This window comes from Caloenas nicobarica, chromosome 5 (assembly GCF_036013445.1).
Source record: "Caloenas nicobarica isolate bCalNic1 chromosome 5, bCalNic1.hap1, whole genome shotgun sequence".
NCBI lineage: Eukaryota > Metazoa > Chordata > Aves > Columbiformes > Columbidae > Caloenas > Caloenas nicobarica.
Window position 1 is genome coordinate 63817343 of NC_088249.1, and position 23159 is coordinate 63840501.

The following is a 23159-nucleotide window of genomic DNA, read 5'->3' on the forward strand; positions in this document are numbered from 1 at the left end:
GCGCTGTGGGTTTTTTTCACAGAACTATGGTCTGCTAATGTAAGGAATTTGCAAAGCTAAATTCCCTCCTGGGCTGTCACACACTCACAGCACCTTGGCCCACGTGCTTTGCCTACAATATATGCAGAACTTAGTATGTGTTTTAATTGGTAATTCATTCTTAAGAAAACACAGAAGAGCCAGTTAATATGATTATCAAGTGGAAGATGGCAGTCAGATGGAGGCTTCCTTCAGTAATCTTAGTAAGAAATTTGTGAAGTTACAATTGCAGGAAATCTCTATACAGCACCCAAATATCCTGCAGTGAGTTGCAGAAATCTGTATGAACACTTTTCTCCATGAGGCTCTCTGAGCATTTAACTTCCGAGACTTCAGGTCCTCTCTAAATTCTTGGAATTCTCAAAAACAAGTTGACAACATATTAAAAATAAACACTGCTTTATTTGCCAGATTTAGACCTTATTAAATGTACATATATAAGTTAGCTGAATGCAATGTTTAAAAAAATTATTCCAACATTAGTGTATCATATATATATATCAGCAACATACTTAGCCGACAAAAATGCCACTTGGGTTACATGACAGTACAAGTCAAAACAAGCAGAACACATAGAACAATAGCAAAGTCCATCTATTTTCACTCCATTCTGTTGTCTCAAACTGAGAGTATTACCTAGAAAAAGTAAAAACATAATAACAAAGTTTTCTAGAAAAAACAGTATAGTGTCTTATAGTAGCAATCTTGTTTTGCAGTCACTTGCTTAGAACATACCACGCTAAATCCTTTAAATTTTAATTGAAAAAAAAAATCCCTGATTGTATTACACTTGAAAGACCGATTTTCTTTTCCTAGCTGATTTTGATGAAGCAATCTACTGTTGCTTAAATCACAGTAGTTCCAAGACAGAACTATCTTCACTTTGGTTAAAGGACACTTTTAGATTAAACACATCAAAAATCAAAATTTCAACAGAAAGAATAAGCACATTCCCAAACTAACCAGTCCATTTTTCTTATTTTTGCCACTTTTCAAGAACACTTCAGGAAATGTATATGTATGTGGACCATTATAATCCTAATAATATTAATAATCCTTTGTTTGTCGAAATACTGCTTAATGACAAGGCAAACTAGTATGTGAAGAGGTATTAGACTTACTTTGTTATGTGAAGTTAGCTCTTAATATGACAACACATTCTCTTTTTAACAGTTTCTACATACGAAGAAGTAATGCTATGAAGTGTAATGATATATTTTTAAGACATATATATTTCTTTTAAAATAAGCTGATCCCAGATTTTTCCCATTTCTTATTGTACGATACAACATATGCAAAGCATGTGTTCGTACAGCATTAAATAGGAAGCGGTCTCAAAAAATAAGTTTGAAAGAAGCAAGAAGTAGGGGTCAAAACATCAATTCGAATTCAAGGTCTGCATGTGGGTCTTCTGCACATCAATGCTCTATCCCAAACTAAGGTATTCCTTGCTTTCCTGCATCTTGCCTTTAAATAGCATTATTCATTCACAATACATCTATTTTGCTGTCATCTTTTCAAGTGTAGTATATTAGGACACTTTATTACAGGAAACTAATGCTTCGTGAGCAGGAATAGTGCATCTAATGCTGAATTTTCAAATCTGTTTTCAGTTTTGATCAGATTGTACATTTTGCATAGAAATATTGTTTTGCATCTCATCACCTTACTGTTTGATGCAATTGTTTGCATTGCTGACAGTAACAAAGCCGTGAAATCTAAATAAAGCAGTTTAGTTAACAGTATATGTGCAAGAGGCAGCAAAGTGCTTGCGCTGTGTAAATTCTGGTGTCACATACATAATAGTGGTGACTGATACTCTTCTTTGGCTTATACATTAAACAGCAGAGCTCATTTATTTATACGTGCATTCTTCCAACAAACCCATTACTTCAAATATATCTGAATATTCAAGAACATGGTCAGTTCATCATGAACACGAATTGCCAATATGCTTGATTTATCAAGCAAACCCAGCAAACGAAGCTGAATAATTTACAGTAATGAGAAATGTACCTCTGCTTCAACTCCTTGCCTGGCAGCCAAGCCATGGGATGTTTGCTCGAGGCAGGCACTTCAATGTTAAAACTTTTGCTAACAATGACCGTTCTGCCCAAGACTCTGATTTAAAACTCTGTTACAACGTTAAGGTTACCAGCCAAGTATTACAAGACACAGGTCTGCTAAAACAAAATACAGAAACCTTACGCTCTGGATCTAGTAAACAGTACATCATTTGGCTGATATGGAATACAAATCTCATTTTTTTTGTGTGTATACTTGCAAGGAAGTATAACTTTCAAAGTGCAAATATAGTAAAAATTTCTAATCTCTCTAGCTAGTGTACTTCAGCATGAGAGAGCTCAACAGTCTGGTGCTATTGAAGCAGTTTGGGTAGGAACTGCTCTCGGAACAGTCTGCACAGCACTAACACACACACGGGTGGTTCGGCCAACACTCTACAGCTCCCTGTGCAGGGTCACAGTACCACGATGCCTGCAAGCGCACCTGGGAAACACATGTTTCCCCCTAGTGCTCGTTTTCACATCTTTTGCCAAACGCAAATAAACAAGGCACTAAGCATGGAAGTGTTGATATGTTTTAAATATACAGCAAAATCATAAAAATGCCTAACTGCTTCAAACTATAAAATGAGGGCACATTCATAACAGCTGGGAGCTACTTTGCACAAGTAGATATTATTTATAAACTCAATAACTTTGTAGAAAAGCCCCATGACAACACAGGAAAAAAAACCAAAACCAAAACAAACAACAAACCAAAGCAAAAAAAGACCCACGGAGGCTCCTATATATAAGGACGATAACAACGTAAACATAGATTAATTGGCATGCTTAAAATCTCTTGAATGCAAAATCCATGTACAAACCACCCAGCTAGATCAATTAGCAGCCAGATCAATTAGCGTGGCGGTCGTGCTCCCAGCCCGCTGCACCAGAACGTGTCGTGTACAGACACGCAGCGTTAGCCCTTTGTCGCCATTCATTGAGAATCCAAGCAAAGGAGCAGCTTTGGCCAAAACTAACATCGAGTGTGATCTTCCAATGGTGGTTTTTGAGATGGAGAAATCAAATCAGCTGTACTTCTCCAACATCTTTTCAAAAAACACTGTCAATAGGTGATTCCACAAGATCAGCATTTAAAGAGCAAACTCTTTGGCAGTTGATATCTTTAGGAAAATAAATTATGTGGGTTTTTTTTTTCCTTCATTAGTATGTATTAACTGAATTCTGCATCTCTAAATAATTCCAAGTGGAATTAAGCCAATATATCTTTAAAAATCCATTCCTTCTAAAAAGCGTATAGAAGTTCAAAGCTGCAAACAAAGGTTTCATGAGACACAGTGGACACAAAAAAAAAGCCCCAAACCCTAACCCTTGTATCAGGAGTGTTCTCCTATTTAAATGCTCATGTCACAAAAATCATAATTTTCAGCATTCTCCACAGTAGGAGTCCTCTCTGAGATCCTTTTCGTGCCGCTGGGATACAGCCTGGAACTTTGCATTTAGCAACAGGGGGAGGGTTGGGTGGTAACGACCTTGTCATGGCCTGTGAGCCCTTCGAGGGTCACGTTCCCTGTCCTGGGAATCCCAGTTGGAGGATTATGAGATTACACTTATTATTCAAAGTGATGGGTAAATAGAAAACAGTGTTGCAGTCATACAGTTAAGTAGATTTACTAAACCGAGAATGCTCAGTAAGACTTTTAAAGAAAAGTCTAAAATCTTCGGACTGAAAGCGAAGGGTTGAAACTGTCCTACAGCTTTCAGGATGATGCAATACTGAGCAAATCACAGATAAAAAAATACCTAAAATGAGCTAAATCCCTAACAGTTGTTTTTCCAGCTACATTGCACTGGATAACTCCATTCTCCCTTCCGTGGCGATGAACTCCTTTTCCGTGGCTCGTTTATCACCTTGACACAGTCTCTCCTTCAGTTTTTCAAGTTCATACTCATGTAGGATTTTCTGTGTTAAATATTTTTCACGTTTTATTTTGGCCTTCACGTCTGCAGGGACATCAGGAATCATCCATGCTACAAAGAATTTGACGATGAATACAACATGCTGCCAAAAAAAAACCAAAAACAAAGCCAGGAGAAATGTTACAACTCATTGCCAAATGAAACACCCATTGTTTTATCTAACATCAAATAGATGACTTTTTGTTCACAAACAGAATACACTTCATTTGTATGTCCTGGAACAACACATAACAAACTGATGTGTATCTGAGATATGCACGAAGATTAAACCACTTCCTTTTATGCAGAAACTTTAACTCCAAACCATTTATGAATTAGCAAACCCAAGAGTAAAGTATCAGGCTCTGCCTCCCCAACATCACTTATACCTCTGTGTCGTTTCTTAAAAAAAATCATGTAGCCATGCTGGTAACACTCAGCTATCGAGAACTGATAAGATACAGTAGGAAAAGTGATGAGAAGAGCACTTCAACAACTCCCTTTTCCCTTCAGAAACTGCAAGACAGTGGCTTAATATTGAAGTGCCAGTTATCCAAAGTATGGATTTAGCTATTTTAAGCCCATATACATCACTGCATTTTTGCTTTCTGGATTCTGAATACAGTCATCTCACATACAGCTCTTTAATGAACCCAGTAGGAAAGTGCTAGTCCCGGTGGTTCATGGCTCTTCCATCTGCATAAAGACCTTTTTTATTCTGCTGTTTTATTCTGATCAACGTTAGCAGTCTCCTCGGTTGTTTTCACTGTTCTTACTCTGAGGTTCACTCCCTGAAGACCTAGTTATAGTAATTATTTAGGACACGATTATTTGGTGTTACTTAAAGAAGAAACTATTTTATACTCTCAGCAATTCTATTTTCTGTAACGTTAGTAACTACTTAGGGAATTTAATGGTACCAATTGCAGAAGGACATTTTGCAGGGAACATACCTCCATAATAATGATAAAGGCCAGTTTTGCAGCAAGAATGTGCCAGAACTGCATAGTGTGTAAGTATTTCCTCTCATGGTCTGGAGGATATCGATAGTCTCTGTACCTGTTGGATAGAAAGACATGCAGAGGTGAAATGTCACATTCAGTCTCAGACAGACTACAAGCTCAGTGACACTTAGAGGCAAGTACAGCTGTCACTTAAGGAACCTTTTCATCTTGTTTTAAATGGTCTGTTTCCTTTGGCAGGAAAAGGTCGCCTCTCGATTTGTTTCCATCTTATGTTTGCTTAAAAACCCTCACATTCCCAGCAACAGAGAAGAGGATGTGTGAGAAGTGAAATTTTGTACATAGGTTACTTTGTTTTCAGGCAATGATCAAATAATACAGGACAGTGATGGAATGTATCACACAGTAACGGTCAAGTATTGAATAAATGTGACAGATGTTGACAGATTACGGATGGAACAGTTGCAGGGTTTAATGGAAGGACAGTCTTGAGCACGTGTTCTAGACTCCCATGTATAAGTAGGATGAAGACTCCTGGGGCTTTACAGTTAAAACATCATACAAACGTAGCTGCCTCTTTAAGTGTTGAGGTTTTTGTTTGGTTCATTTGTTTTGGGATTTTTTTTTTTTCCATCAAATCAACACTTTTCTTTTACCATGGACTTCTCTAAAGTTCTTTCTCAATTCTTCTAGAGCCTCCAATGCTTCTTCTAGCAAGAAAGGACTATTTTTAAATAAGAGCAGGATGGCCCAGATCCTTGGTGATATCTAGCACAATAACAATTGTCTTTAAACACCATATCTCATTTTCAGCTTTGGAATCTAAACATCCCCTTAATAATACTCCCTTGTCCACTTAGGCATCGCGGTCTAAAAGCCTTCGAAAATATAAGCTGAAGTTTGCAACCTTAGGGATATAAAGCTTCTCCATCACTCAAAAATCAATAGTTCAATTTAGTAAAAAATAAACCACCATTAGCAATGAGACACTTAAACAACAAAAAGGTGATTTTTTTCATTACTGTCATGATCTCTTACCATCTCACACACTGCTTTGTTCACAGCTTAAATATTACCTCTCTCACTTTAGAATGATGAGAATGACATCATTTAATTTCTAGTGGACTGCTTAGATCTGCACTGACTTTTTATGCTGTATTCTAAATAAAGTGATGTTTATTATTACGCAAACACCAACCTGCATATGACAAAGTCTTCTCGATTCTGTTTAGGTTTGTTTCTGTAAGGAAAATCTGAGATTTGAAACACTGACAAACTATTGTTTATGTATCCAGACATAGGAGAGTCTTCATTTTCAGAATAAGCATAGTAGTAAACTAAACGAGGGATCATATCTGATGTGAATGCAACAATAAAAGCCTGAAAAAGAAATTGGAAAAATATATTAAGGAAGTGGCACACAAAACTTGTGAGCAGATTCATAAAGGGGTCTTGGTACCGTGACTCCAGACCTTTTAGCAGGGTCTGTTACAACAGGACAAGGGGTGATGGTTTTAAACTAAAGGAGGGGAGATTCAGGCCAGACATGAGAAATATTTTACACTGAGGGTGGTGGGCCATGTTGCCCAGAGAGGTGGTGGATGCCCCGTCCCTGGAGACATCCCAGGCCAGGCTGGACGGGGCTCTGAGCAACCTGAGCTGGTGAAGATGTCCCTGCTCATGGCACGGGTGGGACAATGAGCTTTTAAGTTCCCTTCCAAACAAACCATTCTGTGATTCCATGATCTTTTAAGCAAGGGTGAGCATGATCAGGGGACTTTACATTGGTAAATACGCTGATTGCAGCCTCTGCTGCAAGGACCAGCACTCAGTGAACAAAACATGAGAACAGTCTTTATAAGAGGCACCAAATCCCAAACATCTCCTCACACCAAACTGTCTTCTGTCTGTGATAACAGCACTCCTTAGTAAAAGGAGAGATGTGGTTTTGAATTCTTGTGAGAAAGGATGAACCCAAATCCAGTGTGTGATCACTTTATCCAAGAAGGGGTCATTCTTCCCAGCTGTATTTAAAAATGAAACAGTGGCCACCAGCACATCTTGCCTGGAACCCTGAGGTACTTGAGATGCTCAGGTACTTTGCTAATTAGGCAATACCTGCAAGTGGGTTTGTTGCCTAAGGTACTTGCAGATTTGATACTGTTTTATATTCTGCATTAAAAAGAGGCAATTCTTTTGCTCAGCAGTCTGCTTTACATGCTACTTAAGATGAAATACTAGCACAGCGTTTAGTTTCCAGCTTATAAAAAGTGCTCTGAGCCACTGGCCCCATAGGGGCATCCAGAAACAGTCAAACGAGCAGAATTCCCACAGAATACTGTTGATGAAGGAGAAAAAGCATTAGCTGATTTTTAAGTCTGCAAATTCTGAGTACATGAAAGAATCAAAGTGGATGTAGCTTAGTTGATGTACTTACATTAGTGACAACAGACAAGATGGCCATTCCGTTCAGGATTTCTTGCCAAACTCCGATGCTGTGTGCTTTGGCAGCCACGGGTCTCCTGTACTGAGTGGTTAACTTCCAGGAGTCCACTCGAATCTCCAGGATATTATTCATCAGAGCAAGAAGGGGAGCCAGGGGAAAGGACGCCACGAAGAGAGTAATGAATCCAAACTGAATGACTGCAAGGGAGAAAAGAGAAGTGCCAAAATCTGCCCCTATTCATCAGCTACACTCCTAAATGAAGAAGAGGAAACGTTTAATTTTATCACAACCTCACCTCCACCTATTGTTAGTGGTTCAGTCAAAATATTAATGCCAATTGTGTATCTAACAGTTCCATTGGGGAGTCTTAACATTAGTTTAAGAATTGCAAATAAAATACACAAATGATCCCTCTAGCCATTACCAAAATGAAATGTCTCTTGGTACAGAATGTGACAGTTCTCAATGCAGAGCCAATACTGCCACTGTATTTTAAAGATAGGAAACAGAATATCTTGTCTGGTTTAGGCAGTGGATAAAAATAAATCCCCATACAGCAGTCATCAGCTTGTCCATGATTTCAGCGATGATGAGTTCTTCATCCTAGACAAGCAACAACATTCCTACTAGCTCAGCAGCCCCAGGACAACGCCGGAGCATTCGGGTTCAGTTCTGATTCAGGAAGAGTGAGGACATCTATTAACAGGCATGGCTGACAACACTGTTCTGAGTGTATTAATTTCACAAGATCAGAGCCCTGTATGAAATACCATGGAGTGTATGAAGTGACAATAATAAAGCCGCACATCTCTAGGCAATCTAGAACACTTAAAATTATTTATGTAGCAATAAAACAATGCAAAGGTCCACTTTTCCACAAATGTTGTCCTTATAATAGATGATTTTTTTTTAAAATGTCTTTTAGGATTTAGTGTGGCTTCAGTCTCTAGTTTTAGTTTCTCAGGTTTTGTAAACTAATTTTCAGATGCTGACCTGTTCACATTACCTTTGAAAAACCCTTTTCAGTTCCCCGTGCTCCCTCTGCTGGTCTGTATCACAGCACTAATTACCACAAACCCAAAACTAGACGGATTCTCCCCGATGCAGTTCACAGATCTCATATCTGCAGTATCCATCCTTACAGCATATTTGGCACTCACCCCATACATACAGTTTCCACTGACATCAGCTGAGAACACGCTTGGGAACAAGAACAGAACAGACACCGAGACAGCTGGCTGCACCGAGAATAATGTTCCCCATTCAAATGAGGGAAACAAAGAGTCTTTGCAGTGTTTCTGTGAAATTCCCTGCAGTCTAAGATGCAAAGGCAGCTTTTTTTTTTTTAATTAGTCTGACCTATTTAATGATTTCCAGCAGTTAATCGTCTACTGTTTACCAGATGAAAGTGGTGGCATCAACCCATAACAACTAATTGAGAAGCTATTTTTTTTGAAAGTGTCTGTACAAGGTGTCTTGTCCTCAATTCCAAATGTGTATTTTTAAACTCACCCATTTCTAGATATTCATAGAACAGGCCTAAGGCTCCAAATGTCTGCAGATCATGGTCTTGCTCCCAGCGACTGTACAAATTTTCTGGATTATTTCTGGCTTTCCGGCGACCCCACCAGTTACAAATCCAGCTGTAGATGCGGAAAAAAGTTAAAAGTGAGAGAAGTAGATCAAGTATCCCTTTCCCTAAGCAAGCCTCTTGTTGCAACATGCTTTTCCAAGCATGGCTTTCACAAAAAGAGGCCAAGAGCTGCTATGAAATGAGTCTACTTGTCAGAATTTGTGCTCAATTTACAGAAGTTTTCTTAGCTTCTTCCATCCAATAATTTCCTCTGTCTGTAACACGGGCATCTCAGTATAAGGGAGAACTTACGGGACGATGGCCTCTTGGATATTTCCCCAGATCTGTTTGCCAGCCATGACGATGGTGAGCTGTGTCGTCAGTTCTATCAAACAGCCCGCAGGATCGCACTGGCAGAGACAAATTGGGGGTTAATGGACATTACCCAGATAAAATATATTCTACTATTGTATCAATTAAAGAAGAAGAAGAGTTCTTAAAACTTGTTAGGATAATTACTTTTCACCTGGGCTGCCAGCTAAGACACCCTCTCAGGAAAGCTGTTACAGAAGGGCTTTCAATACTCCCTGTGCTTGATAAAACACACACCAAAACATAATGAACATTTAAAGACAGAGTAATTCAGAGATGCTCCAGGCGACTGCTGTGCAGATACACAAAGATGGGGCAGTTGGATCCATGTCCAGCAGCCCCAGCAAGGTTAATCTGTGGCGCTCGGTCATTTCTCAACACCAGACCAACCCTGACCTACATTTTCAATTCATATCCCCACACCAGAGTACTTGGTCTCTGCTCTTTGTTGAGAATACCGGTTTTAAAGTTTCAACTCTTTACTGAGGCTTCCTTAAGAATTTATAATAGCAGCCAGACCAGTATTAGGAGACACTCCATCAGTAAGTGCACTGCATTACTTCAGCGTGTTTTGCATGAAGTTTTTCCTCCACTATTGACTCCCAAGCAATGCTTCACATTAAATATTGTATTTCATCTCTGTACAAACACCATACTTAGCAATGAAATGAGGGGAAAAAAGCAAAAGCTTACAGGTGTGCCTCTTATCAAATGGTTCCTCTGAAAATGTAGCGCCTCAAAAAGATAATGAAGACACCCAAAAGGCAGAGAGCATTTTCTGTTCATACCAGCTTTCTTTGACCTAGAGGATCACTTTTAGGACCTATGGTGAGATCCACTGGTATTTCAGGAGAACTGGGGCCAAGAAAAGCATTTTTGTTTTTCACCCTTGTGACCGAAAGTCGTAGATGTTTCACTGCTGGTGCTTCCCTGACTGGCAACAGCAGGAAAAGTCCTTGGAAGGTCCTCCATCAGCCTCAGGATGCCTAGCTGAGGTCCAGCTCATTTCAGACCAAACCCACAGCTGGCAATTTATGGGGATAAAGAGTTTAAACTAGTTTATCATTATTATTCAATCCTCCTTAATCAGGAAAGTCCTACCTCTTCATTTCGCCAGCGATTAAACATGTATGTGTAGGCACCTGGGTAACCAACAAACTTCCCTTTGAAGAAGGCCACGTAGAAGCAGGATGAATAGTAGTTGACAAACTGGAACAGAAACATTTTCATAGTGAGCCTGTTCTCATACTCCATATGAGTTCTGGGAATCTCTGCGAAACCAGAAAACAGTAATTTTATTTTCCTTTAGTCCCTTTAAAAGAATACAGATTCATAAATACTCATCACCCACAGTGCCGTTACATCCCAAAAGAAAAAAAAAAAAAAAGAAAGAAAAGAACCACCTGAAAACAGTTCAGCAGATGGAATTCTGGCTCTCAGACACCCTGCCCTTCATTTACAATGCAATGCTCTCAGTAGACAGGCAAGTGAAATTCATTCTTGACACATTTATAGGCTTCAATTTCCCCTTCTTTGTACTGTCCACTAGCACTTGTTCATCCCAGAATCTTATACTATTTTTAGGAGATCCATGATGAATCTCAAACATTAACTGGCAGGGTCTTCTTGACTATGAAAATTTCACTTCTGGCAATGCACATGATAAAGACTGGGGTTTTTTTTCCTTTGTGGTAGAGAAGTATGTTACAGTAGTGTTTTTTTTCAATATGCTGTACAGAATCAGCAGAAACTGGATGGGTCCTGTGCCTCTGAAAGATGAGACTCATAGTGGGGGGAAGGACAGGGAAGGGCATAGGCATCTCAGTGCTACTGAACATCACCAAGCCTTTGCTTAAGATTTTGTTGCCTTTCTAATCATATTCTCCATCATGTTCATATTTTTAAAGGTAGCAGGAAGCTCTATGCACATTATTGGTAAAATGTCCTGTGAAATGAGAACATAAAACCAATTCAAAATGGGAGAAAGGGGAAGAGAATACACCCCAAATGTTCACATCCCTCTGAATTGGTGAGGACCTGGCAGATGTGTTGAACTCACTGGCCCTGTGGTGAAGTTATTTTACATATCTGAGGAAATGAACATTTCCAAGCTTGGCAAAGCATTTCATCCCCTGGACCCAAGCCTGACCCTAAGCCTGGACTAAGCGCAGCTGCCGCAGCCGCCAGAGGAGGGCAGCAGTCCCACAACAAAATAGATTTATTTTCCCTCTAACTGATCACCACAGGTTATCCGAGAATTAAGAAATTAATTCTCCATGCTTGCAAACACCAAAACAACATGGCTGAGCCTTCATGCTTATAATTCATGCCCTTCAAGAAAGAAAGATTTAAAAAATGATGCTTTTTTTTTTCCCCTAGGGGCGATTTTACCTATTGCTTGTTCTGTCTTTCTGTGGTCTAATTTGGCCAAGTAAGATAAGCAACACACATCTCCGAGACAAGAGATGGTCCATGATAAATTAAAATAAACTCAATGCAAATCCCATTAAGTTTCTGCAAGAAACACCTTTTGATTCTTAATTGCAAGACCTCATAAAAAAAAAGATCACCCAGCTGTTTTTATGACAGCTGTACAAACTACAAGTATCTAATGCTTTCAGCTCTAGCCCCCCAGCTTAATATTCTGCAATTATTTCTTTCTATAAAGCACCTGCAGGGACTTGTGCATCTAAATCATTAAGGGCAAACAAACGAAAAAAATATGTAAGAAGGGCTCTAGGGAAGGACATTTCCAGCAAGCAAGAGTCAAACATAAAATCTGCTACAAAAGTAACAGATCTTTCTGGGCCTGGTGGCTCCTCCACAATGACACATCTTGGGCCCAGCTTCTCAACCTGTTCCCCCTCTGCCTTCAGCCTGCGGTGACTCCAAATCTGTAAATCCACAGCTAAGGGGAATAATGCCAAGACAAAACCCTGGACAATATACTGTCCTATCCATCCCCCAGCCTCCTACCTTTTCCCCCAAAGTAAGAGACAGGATTATTCAGTCTTTTTTCTTGTAAAGATGGCTGTGAAATTTGTGTTCTATTTTTAAATATTATCTTCAGGGTTTCTAATTGAAAGACTGCTAAATCAAGACAGTTTAATCTTGCTTTGGTGGCTCTAATTTAACACATGATAATTTTCAGTTATGTTCAGAACTAGGATTGTCTCTGTAGACTAGTTTTAATATAAGCAAACATGATACTAGGAAAAGCTGGCTTATGATAAGTATTCAAATGCAGGGAAAAATGTTCAGTGTGGCCATGGATATACCCCAGTTGGTTCTACAAGCTGCAGACTGATGTCCTCGTGCTCCCACTGTGCCCAAGCTGGGAACAACTACACAGAGCATCTAGTTCTACCTTCAGTGATTCCTTGAAAGTTTTGTCTTCAACCACGCTGCTTACCCATGTCAGTGATCCAGATGGCTATTCTCTCATAGAGGAAATTCAGTATCATGATGATGACAAAGTTGAGGCACGAGGCCGTGACCGAAGTCGCCAGCTGGGGGGTCAGCAGCCCCCTGACGGGCTGTAACTTCTCCGCGTTCTCCATCAGGCTGGCAAAGGCCGCATACACCGCCAGGCGGTACACGATCACGGCGATCATGCTGGCGATAATCAGAGACACCTATGGGAAAGAGAGATTTGAAATACACTTACAGCTCAGTACAGCTATATGCATGCAACTTTTGAAATAACATGTAAACCATCATGCTTTATGGTTTTTATATTTTATTCTTTAGGGGTATGAGTTCAGCAGCACTGAAATGCGAAGTCCACAGGCAAAATACTTGGTTATATTAGATACACTAAACCCCCCAAAATTATGTTGTTAACACAAGACAAGCAGACTATCCAATACCAATATTAATAAAAAAAATAGTGCAGAAGGATACAGACTCATAGAAATGGAGATGGATGGGACAAGTTAGATTAAATTGTCCATGCTGAAATTCACTCTGCAGGTATTTCTACAGAGGAATATGTAGATATTTCATTGTGATGAATAACACTTTTTTTTTGCCTTTACTACTAATTTTTTCAGTATGATCTGTTAACAGTACATAAGCCAGAGGAAACATTATCCCTATGCTAAAACGTCCAATCAAATTACTAATTAATGACAGATTTCCAAGGTATTTTTTTTTTAATCTGAATTGAAGTTCATTTTGTGTGACAGCAGGAAATCCGCAGGACAATAATAAAAGCAAAGCCAGTTTGTGTTAATGTAATGATTAGCGACGATCAGCTACTCTGATGTATGTTAAAACAACAATTTGAAAAGATGCTCACCCAGAACAAGACTGTAGTTCCCGAGATGCAGAACCGCACAGCCTGGCTAGTTATAGGCAAATAAGGCTCCATCTCCTGAAACAATCAAGCAAGCAGAGCACAGATCACAAATCCATCATCCGACATCAAGCAGCACACAGAGCTCTCATCAGCTGTGTGAAAGGAAAACCATCTCTAAAAGGGCAGATTTTGAATGTGCTGGGGGGGAAAACAAAGATCAGGATGGAAGTGGCCAAAACAATGCTAAAAATTAAGACAGTACTTGGAAAGACTGGTTAAACCTTTGTAAAAATCAATCAATAGCTGAATGAAAAAGACAACCCCCCTCATTAGATGACAGGGACAGAACTGTGACAGGAATGCTCAGTCAGCTGCCATACCGCTCCGAGTCCAAATCTGGACTGAATTTTAAGAAATTCTTCATGTCGAGGTTTCTTAAAATGGTACCACGTGTTTCCACACAGCCAAAGAGTGTCTTCCTCCACTCCTTCAATTTATTTTGTTTTAATTGAAGAAGTGGCCACATTCATTAGCTGCCAATCTCTGCTGCAGCATCAGGCAGCGAGGTCTTACCCAAGTGAGTATCCCCATATAGCACATGAACAATATTCCATGTTCGTGTAAAGTTCTCTTTTTCATAACCAATTCTAATTCCTAAAATGTCAGATTACATGTGTTAAGAAAGGATCATTTAAATACTAATGACAGTGGAAGAAGATTCAGTAAAATTAATCTGAATTTAATAAATCTTTAGGACAAGACATTGTAGTATCCTTATGCTCCTCTTGGACAAAGGGGCACCGATTACTATAGGCGAGCGCAATATTATCTTATCAATAAGTATATTGAACCAGGAAATGCTTCTTTGGACAACAGAAGATATTGAGCCTGTGAAATGTTGTGAAAGGAGTTTATTTTCTGTCGCACAAAAGGCCAGAATGTGCTGAACACACTGGCATAACGTGGTGTAATTCCAGTGAATACAATGGCTGCACATTTCTCCCTGACACCACCAAGCAGTAGATGTTTTACAAACGTTGCTTCTTGATGGCGATGTTCTTCAGTCAATTGGGATGCTCATACCAGTGTGACTTTGTTAGAAATACAATGTGCTGTTCTCTCAGGAGAGATAAATTACCTGTATCTGCCTGAATATACTCACTAAACACAATTATCAATACTGTAGTCTCGAGTCACAAGTTGTTTGATGATGAAAACAGTTAAAGGCTCTGTTGACAGAACTATAAAAACCCAGCTGAAGATAAGATAACAAGCACAGACAGCAGGTGGCTTTACATAGGCTCATAACATTCTATATCTATTATGTATAAATAGATAAGATGTATATTCTATACTAAGAACATTTCACACATTCTAGGCTATTCAACAACTTTTTTACTTTATAACAAAAAGTGGGCAATAATGTGCAATGACAAGCCTACGTTTAAATGGAATGCTTCATCATTTATGTAAATTAAGATTCTACTGTAATCAGCAAAACCAGATTTTAGCTATGACATAGCTAAATAGTTAGCATCGTGATCAGCTGAGGTGTTAATTAAAGCCTCGAGGTGGGCAATTTCTGTTTCAGTGCAACTAGAACTTTGAATCATGGCCAGGAATAACAAGGAAACCATTTTCTGAGGAAGGCAAGGCCTACCCGGGGACACAAGAAACTCAGTGACCTGTGTCCCTATTATTTTACCAGTCTGTAGAATTAACTTGTTTCAAATCACCGCCCTTTCACGTGTTCAGTATTGCACATTATCTAATGAAAGGAAATTACACTACAGCCTGCCTAACCCATACGTTTTGCTATAACTGGGTATTGATAAGGATCACTGCTATACCTTGCTGCACAAAAGGTTCTGAAAATCCACCAAGGTAATAAATTGATGTGTCATAAAATAAAGGATTGTGCACTCATAGAATTTTTATGGTAATTATTAATGCATACTTAGAAAGCACAGAACAGTGCAGTATCTTACTCTGAGATGAGAAAAGTGTATCACGGTCCAACTTCTGTTTCCAAAATAAAATCACAGAATCACAGAATGGTTGGGGTTGGAAGGGACCTCTGGAGATCATCCAGTCCAACCCACCTGCTAAAGCAGGGTCACCAGAGCAGATCACACGGGAATGTGTCCAGGCGGGTTTGAATGTCTCCAGAGAAGGAGACTCCACAACCTCTCTGGGCAGCCTGGTCCAGGGCTCTGTCACCTCAAAGGAAAGAAGTTTCTCCTCATGTTCAGATGGAACCTCCTGGGCTTCAGTCTGTGCCTGCTGCCCCTCATCCTGTCGCTGGGCACCACTGAAAAGAATCTGGTCCATCCTCTTGACACCCACCCTTCATCTATGAGCATAAATAAGATCTCCTCTCAGCCTTCTCTTCTCCAGGCTGAACAGCCCCAGCTCTCTTGGTCTTTTCTCATGAGAAAGATGCTCCAGACCCCTCATCATCTTCATAGCCCTCCACTGGAGTCCCTCCAGTAATTCCTTGTCCTTCTTAAACTGGAAAGCCCAGAAGTGGACACAGCCACATAAGAGAGTGGAGTTTTGGAGTCTGAGCACACACAGGGATGCAAACCAGCAAATAACACGCAACAGGCAGGCATCTGTTTTCAATTAGCTAATCAAAAATTGATTTACCTGAAATTGTCTTCCTGAGCATGGAGAAATCAATACCTCAGCAGAGCTACACTCAAAATCACTGTGCGTGGTTATCAAAAGGCTCTGCGTAACTTGTACAGTGCACAAGCTACAGGTGCAAGAACAACCGTGTTAATGCTGCTTGTGCAGAAGGGGAAGGAGAGATAGCAAAACTGTCCCTCATGAGAAATAAGATTAGTGTATATATTTCCTGATAATTCAGGATACGAACCCTGAAAGACAGGGCTACTGTTTATATGACCATGATTCTTCCCATGTTCTGGCTAAGCTTCTATTTCTTTTCTGAAGACTGTGCTATTGAAGTACACATAGGACTACCAAAAATAAGTTATTGATATGCAATTCTAGGAAGAGAAAGTATGATTTAAAAATACGTCAAATTGAGGTGGTAGATGTATTGGAATGCAACCATCTCATCCCTAAATTTGTCAAATAACTCCTACCTAAGTTAAATTTGAATGAAGACATTAACGTCTAGTAAATATTTATATACAGCATTTAACAGAGTTAAATAGCATGGTTAATTGTATCTAAATTAGATTTCAGGCAAAGGGCTTCAGTAACTTCCATCTCTCTAGCGTTCTCTCAAGCAAAGTGGTTTTATATCAGAAGCAAAACCACAGCCATTCCCACTTCTGTATCTTTAGATCGAGACAACTGCTCCTTCATATGCTGTGCAGGGATGAGAAAGAGTGTTTTTAAAGGTGTGAAGATTTCAGAGACTGCTACCTTGAAATGTGAAGGACACAGCAAAGATGGTGTTAGCCAAGTGAAAACTACTAACTTTGCCTTTGTATCCCTGATTTAACATATTAGTTTCCTGTGGAAATTAAAATCAATACAGGATAATTAATAAAAGTTACACACACACTCCACAGGCAAGAAAAAACCCCGTGTTCTCAGTTAGCCTGTGTTGAAAGCCTAGATAATCAGAGATCTGCAGGAAGAGCCATGGTCTAAGAGATGGAACATGCTTGTCACATGCAAGGGGAGACTGAAGGGCTGAGAGCCCTCACTTTCTGTCACCTGCAGACTGTAAAGCAGGACAGTGACACCGCAATGGCCCCATGCCATTGAAAACAGCCCCTGGAAAGGCATGGCCACCAGCTCTGGAGCTTATAGACGCTACCACAGCTACGCTGCTCTGAGCAGGTAAAGCCTTTCTCTCTGATACCGGTCAAGCAGAGAGCGCAAACCTCAGCCCTCACCAACTGGATGCCTCCAGCGAGGAAACAAGGCGTTACCAAATTCCACTTTGCTGTTCAGTGCCATCTATTGTGTTCGGTGAGGGTGTGGTTGGCATCATGTTTTACATATTGAAGCCAACCGCGACCATCAACATCGCTCTGTGCACATGCAATAGCTGAGGGCCTGCGTTGCTCCAATATAACAGCAGCATCGCTTTTGTGTGTCACACAAATCTGTACCTTAGCCTTTGCCAGCCCTCCAGCACACCACTGAATTTGCACGCATGTCAACCCAGCACCCTCATTACCTGAGTCACAGGATTCTTCTTCTTTTGGGTACATTTTGCCTCATACTCGGGCCTCAGCTGGAGCTGTTGCTGTTCCTCTTCAAAATCAACCAAATCCCACTCATATTTCAGCCTGGCTTGCCGTCTCTTCCAGAACTCCAAGAAAAGTGTAACTGGAATTTGGAAATGTTAAAATATAGTTAAGGGAGAAGTGAACAAGTTTATGAACAAAGATAAACCTTTTTCTGTGCTGGCTCCTGTTCTGTGGTCTGTTATTCCCCCTTGCAATGTGACTCATCTATTTCTACTGAAGTTCACAGCTAAGACCATAACATGGATAAAGTAATTTATTAGCTAACTGAATTTCAGAAGTGGATGACAAGGAAGTTGCCAAGACAGGATATGAATGTTTCCATGGTTATGACAACCATGTTCAATTACAATTTAACTGCTTTTCATATGCAAATAGTAATACAGAATTAACAAAGGAACATTATCATTCAACTAATTGCTTGTGTATAAACCTGTAACACATGAACGAGTATTACGAATAAGCAGAACTGTTTTCAAGTAGTGCGTTCAAAGGCTTCTGTTGCTTTTTGATGATTATTTGATATCATGGTCTTTTTAAAGACAGCGAATGTCTGATGCTTTTCATACAGTCAAGAGTGAGACTGTTGAAGAAATTTAAGACACTAGAAGGAACTGATTTCATATATAAAATAAACAACTATAAAATTTATAATATTATATCACATTTTAAAAGCCTTTTATAAACTACTTTAAAACGTAAGCCTTTGGTAATCTAATTGTTCTTATTGGATGTGGAGAGACTGTATGATTCACACAAACACAGGAAAGTTCGTCTTGTGCAGTTCTACAATCTTTTGCTGGCACTTCCTGAATGACTAATCCATGTCACTCAGAGACTAGTGCTTAAAACCAAGAAATGTTTAGGAAAGCAGCCATACAACATCATCTTATTCAAAATTTCTTGAGAATTCTCTATGAACAAGTTAGTGGCCAGATATCGATCCTTCAATAACAAATACACAAACAGGTTTTGTATTCACACACAGAGATCTCTGCGTGTTAATGAAATATCTGTATTTGAACTGAAGATTTAATTGTGGTATTTCATACAAACAGTATGAAACAGGAGACAAGGAATTAAAGGTGATAAGAAATAATAACTACACTATCCTGTATCTATAAACCTGCCCAGAGCTAAAGAAAAGAACATATATTCAAGACAAGAAAATCTTGAAGTGTGAACAAGTTATTTCTTGGTGTGAAACCACACTTCTTATAGAAAGGGTCAGGAAGTCCACCTCTTTCTGCATCATCAAAACATACCAGAATGTATGACCCTCACTGGAGTAGAAACCAACTGATTCTCATCCTAAAATCAGTACTAATTAAGCCGCAATGCTGGACCACCCTCCAGTGACAGGACACAATCTCTGCTCCCTCATGGGGACACTGATAACTTGCGGCGCTAAGTAGAGACTATTCTCACAAGAACCGCGTGAGGTTGAACCACTTGATCTTAGGTTACTAAGGAAAGAAATAAATGTTACCAGTATACAATGGTTATGATGTCTCGGATACCTGCTGGATTTTGTTCGGTTTTGGTCAAGCCAAATCCTTCTGTACCTTAAAATTATTTTTATTCTTTCATCACTTTTGCCTCTGAGGAAGGATTTGAAAGCCAAGCCATTATTCTCCTCCTTCCCACCTCCAATGTTCCTCAGCAGTTTGGCCAAGATCTCGTTATTGCTTGACATAAAACTTAACGTACTTACCCCATATCCCCATGAAAACGGCAAAAAAGAGAGTTGCCACGTTGTCAAACAAATGGGAATACTGCAACAGAATACACAAGAACAGGTCAGTACCAGAACAGTTTCCAGTATGACCAAAAATGACAAGCAGCTGGAGAAGCGGGTACAGACCTCTGAGGACTGACAGGTGGTGTTCAGCCTCCAGTACTCACAGTCTTGGTCACAAAGAGGGCACATGATGATCTCTCCTCCAATTGCAGGGTCACAGATTTCTTTGCTGAGGAGAAAACCATTGTACAGTACCTGTTTTCATACCATCTTAACAGGTGCTATATGAAATTCATTTAAAAAAAAAAAATCAGCATTTGAAAAAAAGGTAAATTAAGAGCTTCATTTGTCCAAAGCTCAATTGTTGCAGCTTCACAGAGAAGATGCCAAGGCTGGTTATGTTCACTGGCCTTCATCTGTAGTTGGTGAGGGCAAGCCATGTTGTGTAGCAGCTGCTACAAGGAGGAGAATGAGCAATTCATTTGGTCTGGGCTTTCTGATTCTACCCCTAATGAATCAGAAGCCTGTGAGGAGCTGTACTGCACCTGCACTGCGTCCAGGTGAGATACTAACCATGTTATTTCTCATGGGGTTAGTAATGTGCTCATAACACCCTAAAAGCAGAGGTATTAATTCAGCTTTGCTACCTACAATAAAATTTGCTACTTCAGTTTAAGTACCACAGCGGACAAAGTTTACAATCCCATGATAGTCCTTCAGTATCCAGAGAAATCTGAACATGTACAGCAGTATTCCCAGGTGAACTCTGAACCGAGCTAAAATGTAAGTCTCAATCTGACCTAATTCAATAGAATGGACGAGAATTTTAACCTGTTATTCATCTTTTATGGTTAAAGCTCAAAATTTTCGGGAAGCCTTCTTATAAAAAACAGTGAGCAATGGAATGTCAACCCTCTTTTCCTCTCCCTGACCTCACATCCCCAAATCTTGGGATCCTTGAAGAAACAAATATAATGCTTGTTTAAAAAGAAGCAAACTCTAGCTTCCAAGATACGGGACCCCTCTTTGACAGGAGAACCTGCTGATCTGTCCCGTGCTCCTGCTTTGGGCAGTCAGCACAAATGATGACCTACACAAAATGGTCAACAGAGTATTCTGCAAGGCAGTTTAAATAGAAAAGCTTAAGGCAACAATAAACACTTGAAACAAATAGTTTTGAGATGTGCCAGTTGTACTCTTAGGACATTATGTATTGCAGGTACTCTAGTCTAAAAAGCTGTTGCCAAATGGCAATGAAATATTGCTTTTCACCTACAAATCGAGTCTTACTAATTAATAGTCACACGTTCTGCATTAGCTGTCCGCCACCATTTTAGTCAATAAAGACAGCTGAAGAACAAATTTGTCTGCTCTGACAAGCTTTAAAGGCTTGTTACCTGGTTTATTGCAAGAACAAAATTCTCACATCGCTTAGTGCTTCCCATTATAAGCTCAGGAGATTTTCAACATTACTCACCTGCTCATATTTTCATCCATTGTAAACAAGCCATAAAGAAAACAGATTAAGCCAACGACTGCTGCAAGGAATAACATCTCAGTGTAAAATCCCAGCCAGGCAAAATAGATTCCAATCTTCTCCCCATAGTACTTCCTGAATGGAAAAAAATGCAATTAATAGGAATACAAAGCGAAGTTTAAAACTACAATAGAGCAAACTGGCCAGAGTCAAAATGAAACACCTGGCAAAATTCTCATTTAACAGAAGAGTAAATACATTGACGTACATTGCAAAAGTGAGATTTGAAGCTAGATGTGAGAAGTTATGCAAGCTGAATGAACAAAATATGTGGCCTCTTTCAACCCTTTTTTAAAGCTCCAGCTTTAAAAATCACTCTTTCTCCTTCCCACAGGATAATGTAAAGAAGGATTTATTTTTTTTTATTTTCTAAGGGGTTATACAAATGAAACTGAGCCCAACAGTTCTGATCATATGGTTAGAATGAGCAGGTAATTCAAATACAAGTGGTTGTGCTACAAAAGGGGCAGCTGTAACCTGTGAATAGAGGAACATTTTTGTTATATGAGCTGAATCAAAGCGATCTTGGGTGACGTTAGTTTAAATTTGTGTTTAGTACTGAATTAAGCATCAAAACTGTTTTTATCAGTGGTTTTTTTCAAGTCTGTGGTGAAATTTCAAATCAATCCTTAAAAATTGTGGCAGATATTGATTATAAAATGCAAGGTATTCTTCATATGTGTTCCTCTACAACTGAATTATCTGTAATACACCTGACACCAGCAGCACTGGCTACATTAAAAGAGATGATTTGAGGTAAATAATTTTTCCTGTTGCCAGTAAAAACCTGTGTCGTGCCCTCCAAGGACCTGGGGCCCAATTAAGTGTCCGATTCTTAAAAGCTGTAAAAAATTCCCAGCAGGATCCAGCTACAAATGAATCCACACTTGTATTACAGCGAGAACCAAGTAAATCTAATAAAACACAGGCAGTATTTTATTATACCTGATGAGATCCAAAGGCTGTTCCTTGTAGAAGCGCAAGAAACGGGCCCACTCCATGTACAGCGTGTACCTCTCGTTGTCACAGTTTGGATCATTTGCCTTTTTCCAGTACTGGCACTGTGAGCAAATCAGAAGAAAAGCAAAACACCTCAGACTCAAATACCGCATTAAATTAAATGAACATTAATGACGATGATGCATCCCTCTCAAGATTGTGCCAATTAAACTGATTTGAAAGTCAAACTTATCACCCTACTTCACCACTTCGTTTAAGTAGAACCCTTTTTATATATGTTTTAAGATAATATATGTTTTCAGAAAACATTTATCAATCTGAGACATTAAGTCAACCTGCACTGTAACCACATCACGTTACTTTACACCAGCGTTGTGCTGGTACGAAATACTCAATTGCACTGGTAGATTAAAAGACGTATGTCTTTTAATGTTTAAAAGACATATAGATGAGACTCTGAGGGACATAGTTTAGTGCCAGAGTTAGGTTATGGCTGGACTCGATCTTAAGGGTCTCTACCAACCAAAATGATTGTATGATCATTGCAGTGAGCAGTTTGTTCCTTTACACTGGTAGCAAGTGCAACTGCAGAAGTTCGAGCTTCCCTAAAGCAGAAAATCCCCATTTTACTCCCATTTCATTCCAAACAATGCAAACTGAACTCCTGTTCTCTGTACTTCTCAGTCAGGCTCTCACTGTAAATTGCTCAGCCGAAAGCTCTTCACTGAGAGACGGAAACCAGGGGATAGAAATTCAAGTTGTTTCCTGCCTCCAGCCAGAGCACCAGAATGCGCCCTGCGCTGCGGCTGCTCAAGCCATCATGCAAAGACATGCAAACTGAAATTCTGACACTAATTAACTTCAGTGGCGTTTGTCACTATCATCCATCCACTTGTCAAATACTAAGAAAAATTCTCCTAGAAATTAAACAGCACAAAATGGCCACAGTTTCTGACAGCTCTTGGAACTGTGTGTTGTAGAACTCCAGAAATATTTGGCTATGCCAAA

At 39.6% G+C, this 23159-nt stretch overlaps 1 protein-coding gene across 2 annotated transcripts in view; it reads right to left on the reverse strand.

Annotated features, from left to right (window-relative positions):
* Positions 1-438: 438 nt before the first annotated feature.
* The window catches only part of ANO5 (anoctamin 5), a 54748-nt gene continuing 32027 nt past the window's right edge, over positions 439-23159 (reverse strand). For both annotated transcript variants that reach the window (XM_065635120.1, XM_065635119.1), the window contains 14 exons: positions 22137-22252; positions 21132-21266; positions 19778-19883; positions 19628-19688; positions 17844-17995; positions 13679-13753; positions 12791-13013; positions 10480-10649; positions 9319-9416; positions 8946-9076; positions 7425-7630; positions 6186-6367; positions 4979-5084; positions 439-4128 (listed from right to left, as the gene is read on the reverse strand). In XM_065635120.1, coding sequence (XP_065491192.1) covers positions 3907-4128; positions 4979-5084; positions 6186-6367; positions 7425-7630; positions 8946-9076; positions 9319-9416; positions 10480-10649; positions 12791-13013; positions 13679-13753; positions 17844-17995; positions 19628-19688; positions 19778-19883; positions 21132-21266; positions 22137-22252 — 1983 coding nt within the window. In that variant the 3' untranslated portion in view covers positions 439-3906. The remainder of the gene's footprint in view (positions 4129-4978; positions 5085-6185; positions 6368-7424; positions 7631-8945; positions 9077-9318; positions 9417-10479; positions 10650-12790; positions 13014-13678; positions 13754-17843; positions 17996-19627; positions 19689-19777; positions 19884-21131; positions 21267-22136; positions 22253-23159) is intronic.